The sequence below is a fragment of the Dasypus novemcinctus genome, chromosome 24 (genome assembly GCF_030445035.2).
Source record: "Dasypus novemcinctus isolate mDasNov1 chromosome 24, mDasNov1.1.hap2, whole genome shotgun sequence".
In the NCBI taxonomy this organism is placed as follows: Eukaryota; Metazoa; Chordata; class Mammalia; order Cingulata; family Dasypodidae; genus Dasypus; species Dasypus novemcinctus.
Window position 1 is genome coordinate 49112747 of NC_080696.1, and position 9411 is coordinate 49122157.

Consider the following 9411-nt stretch of genomic DNA (forward strand, 5'->3'; position numbering starts at 1 on the left):
TGTGACTGCTTCTATCCTTACCAGCAGCACTGGGAATCTGTGTTTCTTTTTGTTGTGTCATCTTGTTGTGTCAGTTCTCTGTGTGTGCAGAGCCATTCTTGGTCAGGCTGCACTTTCTTTCGCGCTGGGCAGCAATCCTTATGGGGCACACTCCTCGCGTGGGGCTCCCCTAACACAGGGGACACCCCTGCCTGGCAGGGCAGCACTCCTTGTGCACATCAGCACTGCACATGGGCCAGCTCCACACAGGTCAAGGAGGCCCAGGGTTTGAACCGTATACCTCCCATGTGGTAGGCGGATGCCCATTGGGCAACTCTGCTTCCCTATTTTAATTGACTTTTAAACCTTTTTTATATATAAGGGCCAACCCTTAATCTGTGATTTACATTGCAAATATTTCTTCCAAGTTCATCATTTTTTGTTTTGACCTTGCTTATAGTCTTTTTTATATCATGAATTTAAAACAATTTATTCAATTAAACTTATCAATCTTTTCCTTCCTAGATTCTGAATCACAGGAAGACTTTTGTCAAACCTTGTTTTCAAAGATTTACCCATGGGCTCATTTAGAATTTTCAAGGTGTCTTTTCTTCCATTTTAATCTCTGTTCTATTTGGGGTTTATTTTTGTCTACTGTGAGGCATGGGTTCAATTTTATTATTTACCAAATGACTATCCAGTTTCCCAACACAATTTCTTTAGTAGTCTGCCTTTTCCCCCAAAGATCTGAAATACCACTTTATGCTAAATTTCCCTCTGTACTTGAGTCTGATTTTGGATGTTCTCTTCTGTATCTCTACTTTATTTTTCTGTTCATGCATTAGTACCACATTTTCTTTTTTTCAATTTTGAGGGCTTAAATAGTGTTTTCCTATTTATTTGGTGGAATCCTCCTCTTTAAATCTACTTTTCCAGGGTTTCCAAGCTAATCATGAATCCTTATTTTTCTGTACAAACCTTAGTCAATTGTCTAGGTTCAGAAAAAATACATAATTTCCGGTGACTTTTTTGGATTGTGTTACATTTACAAATTAATATAAGAAAAATTAATATATATTTTATATATATTAGGACATACTATCCTGGAAGAGGATATTTCTTTGTCTGCTTTTGTGTATTTCATCTTTGTTTTTTTTTTCTAAACATTTTACACATTTCACTGTAAATTTATCCCTAAATATTTTACCTCTTTATTGTACTATGAATATGTTTATCTCTTCCATTTTTTCTTCTAAATGCTAATAAATGTTCTATGAACTATTCATTTTAAATACAGTTATAACTTGCACCCTAACCGAATTCTTTTCTGTTGAGTTCATTTTATCACTAATTTCATTGGGGATGCCAGGTATGTAATCTAGTCATCTGACATAGAAATAGGTTCACTTCTTTTTTCCTTGTTCTAATGGTTCTTTTTTTTTTAATTTTTAAATTTTTATTTAATTGCCTTTTTTTAAAAAAGATACATAGATCACAAAAATGTTACATTAAAAAATATAAGGGAAGTGGACTTGGCCCAGTGGATAGGGTGTCCGTCTACCACATGGGTGGTCCACAGTTCAAACCCCAGGCCTCCTTGACCCGTGTGGAGCTGGCCCATTCGCAACGCTGATGTGCGCAAGGAGTGCCATGCCACACAGGGGTGTCTCCCGTGTAGGGGAGCCCCACGCTCAAGGAGTGTGCCCCATAAGGAGAGCCGCCCAGTGCGTAAGAAAGTGCAGTCTGCCTAGGAATGGTGCCACACACATGGAGAGCTGACACAACAAGATGACACAACGAAAAAGAGACACAGATTCCCATGCCGCTGACAACAACAGAAGTGGACAAATACGACAATGCAGCAAATAGACACAGAGAACAGAAAACCAGGGTGGAGGGGAAGGGGAGGGAAATAAATAAATAAATAAATAAATAAATAAATATGAATGAGGTTCCAATATACCCCATACCCCACCCCCACCCCACTCCTCCCACATCAACAACCTCTTTCATCATTGTGGCACATTCATTGCATTTGGTGAATACATTTTGGAGCACAGCTACACTGCATGGATTATAGTTTATATTGTAGTTTATGCTCTCCCCCAGTACATTCAGTAGGTTATGGCAGGATATATAATGTCCTGCATCTGTCCCTGCCATATCATTCAGGACAACTCCAACTCCCGAAAATGCCCCTACATCACACCTCTTCTTTCCTCTCCCTGCCCTTGGCAATTCCCGTGGCCACTGTCTCCACATCAAGGATACAATTTCTTCCTTTGCTAGAGTCACAATAGTTCTATAGTAGAATACTAGTAAGTCCACTCTAATCCATACTTTAGTCCTCATCCTATGGACCCTGGGATGATGATGTCCACTCCACCTCTAAATCGAGAGGGGTTAATACTTCTTATTTTCTTTAATTTTATGGTTAGTATCTCCAATACAAATTAAAGTCATGGAGGGAGAGATATGTACACACATGATATATCATACACACATACACACATACATACATTTAAAATTCCACATCAGGGAAGTGGATGTGGCTCAAGTGATTGGGCTCCTGACTACCACATAGGGGATCCTAGGTTCGGTTCCCGGGGCCTCCTGTTGAATGCGAGAGGGCCCTTGTCACTGAGAAGAGCTGGTTTGCACCATGAGCTAACTCAGCAAGATAACGCAACAAGAAAAGACAATAAGAAACACAACAAACCAGGAAGCTGAGGTGGCTCAAGTGATAGAGTGCCTCTCTTCCATGTCACAGATCCCAGGATCACAAGCTGGTGCCTCCTGAAGAGATGAGTAGACACAGAACATGCAGCAAATGGACAGAAAGCAGACAGGAACACAGGTGGCAAGGGAGGGGGGCAGGGCAGGGAGAATAAATAAAAATAAAATAAATCTTAAAAAAAAAAATTTAACCATGGCCATGGTTTTCCTTCTAATGCTCTAAGCTTGTATTGCTCCCAGATAGTATCCATTCCTGACCTCTCTACGACTCCTTGTTGCTGGTAACTATGCAGTTCTTTACAATTTAAAAGATGTAGGTCCCCAAAGACAAAATAGTTAATGATGGAAACCTGGGCGGACTCTTTGGATACAATACCCATTATAGTCCCCCTCAGGGTTATAGGGTAAAGATTATGTGTCTTTGGGTAAAACTGTCCCACCTAGAAAATGTTGAAGTGGAAGAGTTGGTGGCACTTTTCCCAGATGAGAAAGAAGAATAGATGCGGGGGTAGGGGGGACAGAAGGGATCAGCAAGCCAGTAGGAGGTAGAGACTGTAGAGAGGATGAAATAATTTAAATTGAAGGAAGAGGTAGAGTAATTGACTCACAGCCTCATGGGGATGGGAAAAGGTCCCAGATTAAGAACTCACCACCTGACCCCACAAAACCAAAAGACCTTTGCCACGTTTCATGAGAGCTAGTTCATGTCAGTGATTGGACTGGCTGATTTCTAGTTCTGATTTCTAGTCCAGGCTCTGCCACCAAGTAACACAGAGTCAGTAGATCAGCTTGGATGAGCATGCAAATCTCCTGACTCCCAGCCCAGAAAGTTTGACTCACTTCCAGGATCCCTATTCCAGTGGCTGGGTCTTAACACCACATGAAATGAGGGAGGGGAAAGCAGATAAGAAAGTAGGTGTAAGTCATTCAAAACAGAGGGAAACAAAAGATCACTAATACCAAATGTGCTATGAAACTAGAGAGAGAATAGTGCTCTCTTTTCCTTTTCCTGTGAACTTTTTTGTAATTAGGAAACAGGGAAATGATGTCTTTCAGGAAATAAAAATGCCATTAGCAAAGGGAAAGATCTGTTAAGGCAGAGGAGGGGTTTTCCCTTGTAGAAGCCCAAGTCCCACCTAGCAAAGGACAGGGGAAGGGGCAGGCAAAGAGCAGGAAACAGGAACTCTTTGCTCTGCCCTCGCTCGGCCAGCAGAGGCAGTGAAGAAGCCGGGGTATCCTTTCTCCTTTTCCTTTCCTTCCCTCTCCACGCCCAGCTGCTCCAGGAAAGCCCTGTGACTTCCTGGCCACATTTAGAAGCTGACTGCTCTGGCCCGAGTCATGGCGTCCCGGGCTCTGCTGCCCATCCTGCTCCTGTGTGTGCTGCTGCTGCAGGCCCAGGGAGGGCCCCGTGACCGCAGGAGAGCGCAGAGTAGGTGATGGTAGAGAGAGGCCTGGGAGGGGCAGGAGGGCTGTGCCCTGTCTGAAGGGGACCTGGCAGTTGGAGCTCTGACCCCAGCGCTGTGAAGACTCGGGGTCCTCCCGGCCATGGCCCTCCAGCCCCTTCACCCGGCCCTGGGAACATGAGGATGGGACAGCCTGAATCTTTTTATTCTCCTTCCAAAAATCCAGTGACCAATGGGCCACAGGCTAGCAAAGAGTGCCCTAGAGCTCAGAAGCAGAAGGGAAAAGAGTTATTTGTCTAATTTATGCCTATTTGGTGAAGAATAAACATAGTCAGAAGTGGGGATAAGTGAAGAAGGGAAGGACGTGGTCAAGGAAAATTTGGAATGTAGAGGGCCAAGATAAAGTTATCATCAGAGGGTGGTGGGGGAAGGAGAACTAATGAAAGTAACATTTTCTTGGCAGGAATACAGGAGGTACTGCCTGCGATGAGAGGAGACAAAAGAAATAGAGGTACTTGGAAATTCTGGAGGGTGGTGGGGTTAGGAGTGCTTTCCAGGCTTTAATGAGTTCTCAGGCCCAGAGTGTAGGTCCTCTCAGGTGACTTCAGGGAGGCCATGGCTTATATGTGAGACAGGTCCTGACAGCAGATGTATGCAAAGTGTTCCAGAGACCCAGGCAATGTGATCTAGGGAGGGTGGAGGTGGTGCTAAGTTTAAGGTATTACCAGTCAGCAAGTTTTGATGAAAGGCATGAAGGGAGCCTCCTGAAATGTCCAGGAACATCTGGAGTGAGATCTGGGATCTTGGGTGTTGGAGGAAGCTGTCGGGCTTGAGAAAGGATGTTGTAGGACTATGGTCCCATTTATCCTGCCCCCTTCCCTCTTTCAGGTAACAAGGCCTGCAAGAAGGAGCCCAGCATGTATCTTTGCAAACATCATTGTTCATTTTTCCTAAAGTGTCCGGGTAATGAAACTTGCTGTCTTACCTTCTGTGGGAACATTTGCATGAGCCTCCTATGAATGGATGAGTGGGAGAGTGGGCTGGGCTGGGCCTCCTTGCTCCCTCCTGCCCTCTAGCAGAGATGATGCCCTGAGACCACATCACAAAGACTACAAATCCCAGCTCAGGAATGCCATGCTCCTCACTGCCTGCACAACCTGTCTCTGTCAAATAAACCAGTGCAAATGCCCACGGACTCTGCCTCATTTGCTCCCACTCCTTGTGCTCCTTGCCAACCCAGTTGCAGCACGCTCAGCTGACTCTTCTCGTGTCCAGTCCCCATTCTCCCACTCCTGGTCATTCTTCCCTGCCCTCCCTTTTGGCCCACACACCTTGCCAGGTCCCAGGAGGCTCAGCCCCCATGTTGTTCTGCTCACTGAACCAGCACTCCCAGGGAAAACCTGCTCATGTGTGGCATTTCCAAATGCTGAGAACAGTCCCAACCCTGGAGCAAGAAGGGCCAGATTCGGCATGAGATGGGTGGAGGCAGACCTGGGGTGCAGAGTGGGAGTCTCCAAGTATTGCTTTCGTGTCATGGCCTCAGTCTACCCGACTGTCTCCCTGTCTCCATACGAGCTACAGATTACTGTCCTTTTACAATGAGGAAAATGCCCAAGACCAAAAGAGAGAGGACATGATGCAGCTTAAGGGGGTGCTGCCTCTGGACTCTTTCCGTCTGCACACTTCATCTCCATTATGGCTAGACCACAGACATGCAGATGAGTGCCTTCACTACCCCCACACATCTCCATCATCGTCCAGTGTGGCTACGCCTACCACGGGGTGTGACCTGATCCCGTGCCCTCCATTGGCCGAGCAGTCTCTAGTTCCCAATCCTCTTCCCTATGGTCTCATACTCTTTCCTTTTAATCTGGGTGGGGGAACAGGTGGTCCATGCTGATACTGCTAAGGTTTAATGAGTCCAGGATGGCTATGGGTTTTGCCCATGTTCCCCTGCTGAGTCAGCAGGAGTTCATTACTGGGACACAGACTCCATCTCACTTCTCTGAAGTGCTCCTGGACTCAGGCAGGCAGACCGTGCCTGTAGGCAGGGTGCAGTGCTACCCTCTGGTCCAGAGCTTCCTGCTGGGCCATACATGAAGGAGGCATCACAGGAGGAAACCTGCCTCCATCAGGTCGGACCCTCTGACCCCGTCAGAAGTATCACCGAGCTCTGGCTATTGTGGTTCTCCTCTACCTCTGCCAAGAGCTTCCCTTGGACAAGTGGGTCTTAGGAATGAATTCATGATCAACTACTAACACCAACATCATTGGAGGTAATTGGGAGTAACACCATGGTCTCTAAGAGATATTATTTGGTGTTTTGTTTTCCAAATGCTCACTCTCCCAACCATCTTCCCAGGCCATGCCCCAAACAACCTGGTAGAGAATATTAAGAGAGGCAAAGTGACTAGCTAGGGGTCATGGAGGCAATGATCTCCCAGCCCCCAGTCCTGTGCTTTCTACAATGTGGCACACCCTGAGTTTAGGCCAATCTGTTTCCTGTCACTGGCATGAGCACCACATGCATTTAATTGGAGAAGCTGCTCTGCTCCCTTTTCATGCTCTGGTGCCATGTCCCTTGTTCCAGAGAGCTCTCTGGATCCCCACCTTACCCCAGGGAACTCAGAGGCTGCACCCAGAATACCATGCTGGAAGGAGTCAGTTTATACTCTGGGCTCTATGGGAACATATGTGCCCCCTTCTTAGTTTGTTTAGGGGAGCAGGGAACCCTAGAAGATCCTGCATCTCACTGAGACAGAGGAAGAAGCAAATTCAAATTCTCTCAAGACCTGGACTCTCCCAAATACCAGGGCACAGACATCAGAGAGTCACAGAAGTGCCTGTCTATTGGAAATCAAACAAATAGCCTCATGGCTGCTACTGCCTTTGCATTCTTTCCTTCTCATCCAATACCTCAGACATGCTTCTTCTCTATGTCAATGAAGTGGGGAGACCTCTAGAAGGATTCTCATCACCTTATGCACCACTGTGCTGATCAACCCCTGCCTTCCTTCTGTGCTTGGGCTCCTTCATCTCTCAAGATGGGCCCATATTGTTGCCTTCACTAGCAAGGTGTGTCCCATCCCCACCTCTGGTAGCATTCTACATCATTCCAAACCCAGATGCCTCATACAGGAAGTATAATAAATTATTTGTATATTGCAAGTGTTGGGAATAGTGCCTCAATGCATATTTACCACCAAGAGATGCCCATTGGCCCAAGTATAGTTGCAATGGACATATTTGAAGGATTCAAGGGAAGTCTTCTACCCAGAGGAGGTTGTTTTTATGTCTAAAATTTACCATTAATATTGCATTCTTTGTGATTATACCCATCTGTAAATTTTGCATCCAGAGTCTTAGCCGGTGAAGATTATTAATGAGATATAGTAAATAGGTGGAAGTATTAAATTATAAGACCACAAATTTCTGGTTTCCAAGGTCATTCTGGGTCTTTTATTTTGCTATGCATATGGTTGTCCTTTTCATATGTTGCATCAGGTTTTGTTTTATTTACAGAAGTTTTCTGGAATTGTAGTTTATAAGTTATATTTGTTTTCTATTTGACAAAGTCCAATGATTTATATTTACATTTTTTCTTTGCCCATTCTTTTTACAAATCTTTTTCTTTCTTATTCTTTTATTGCTTGTATTTTTGGTCTCTTGGACGTTTTCATTCCTTTTCTCAATGCCTTTTTTGTTTTAGTTAAACTTATTCTCTCTTGGGCATCTGGTAACAATCTCTATTTTTAGATGACTTTTACTTCTTTTTCCAATATTTTAAGTATATGTCAACTTTTATTTCATTTTCTCTGTTTTTTGTCTATTTACATGCTTTTTTTTTTTACCTTAAGGAATTTTTTTAAAACGAAAATGTTCCACACAGGTTTCTTTAAAACATTATGCGCTATACATCTTACTCTAATAGTGCTGCTGTGCTCACACTAATATAATTAACTTCAGAGTTAATTTATAAACATCAAAATGATTACGTTTTGACCATAGCTTCCTATCTGTTCATACACTTTTCATAAAAACATGACAAAGCCAGTAATCTTTAAAAATACACTAATTGAAAAGTGAAAGCTCTGTGAATGTGCCTAAGAAAAAATATGACAGCACAGAGCTTATGTTAAATTTTATTCTCTTGGGGAACAGATGTAGTTCAAGTGGATGAGTGCCTGCTTCCCATGTACAAGGTCCTGGGTTCAATCCCCAAAACCCCCTTTTAAAAAAAGTATTCACCTAATATATCTAAAATCCTTGAATTAGAATCTAAGTTTTAGATCATTATATTCTAATAACATTTTTCATTTTGTTAATACAAACAAGTATCTTCATTATGGAACTGTTTTACTTCAACACAAGATAATTTTTGCAAAGACACATTCACCAATAACACAATTCTATTAGTTAGGATTCCTAAATCAGGGAACTTTAAAGCTAAAATTATCAATTGCTGAAAGGCACAAAAATAACAGCATTAAAATAGGGTATGAAAATTAAGTTTTTTAAAAAGTAAAAGTAAAACCTGGTTACTGTTATCTAGGAAATAGCATTTCAAGACTATGCTCATCTCCAGATTAGCAACCATGTTTTTTGTACGTCAGGTGCAAGGAAATGCAATTAATTTTAGCATTTCAGATATGGGTACATTTGTCAAGCTCTGAAATCTTCTGGAAGGCTTGACATGTACCAAATTTAATGTCATTTAATTTGCTCCCAAATGATAGACATCAACATGTCCAATTAAGTTCAGTTACATTTAAACAAATATGATGAGGTGTGAAATTCAATTAGGGAGTATCAGCTGGATTTTCCAATTTGAATTTTTTTTCTTTTTTAAGCAAGGAAGTAAAGAGTTTGTAAAGAAACAAGAAAACAATAATATATATGGTCTGAGGCATGGAGCACAGGTTTGCTACAGAGTGAGAGACGCCTATTTGAATTTTAATTTAAGCCCTGAATGCAATTCTACATAGAATCTCATGTTCCTTTTCATTTTATAAGATGTTGGCATTTGTTCTTCCATTTCTTTGCACTTATTTTAATTAAAAACAAACATTGGAACCACCAAGATAGCGGAGGAGTAAGTCGCTCCTAGAATCAACTCCTGCTACAGGGCAATGAGGAAACACCCAGAGCTCTCTTGAACCAGCTGAAGCAACGGTTTGGGGGCTCCAGGAGACCAGAAGAGCATCCTGCAACATACTTGAAGGAATGGAAGGAGGAGACTGTCATCTGCAGAGAAGATTCATAAGTAGACTGCTCCATGCACTGGAGACCGGTG

At 43.0% G+C, this 9411-nt stretch overlaps 1 protein-coding gene across 1 annotated transcript; it reads left to right on the forward strand.

Annotated features, from left to right (window-relative positions):
* The first annotated feature begins 3982 nt into the window (after nt 1–3982).
* Nucleotides 3983–5303, forward strand: LOC101424263 (protein WFDC10B). Its single transcript, XM_004469849.3, has 3 exons — nt 3983–4144; nt 4582–4629; nt 5007–5303. The coding sequence occupies exons 1-3, from the start codon at nt 4054–4056 to the stop codon at nt 5135–5137; spliced, it is 270 nt and encodes an 89-aa protein (XP_004469906.1). The 5' UTR covers nt 3983–4053; the 3' UTR covers nt 5138–5303.
* Nucleotides 5304–9411: the final 4108 nt, after the last annotated feature.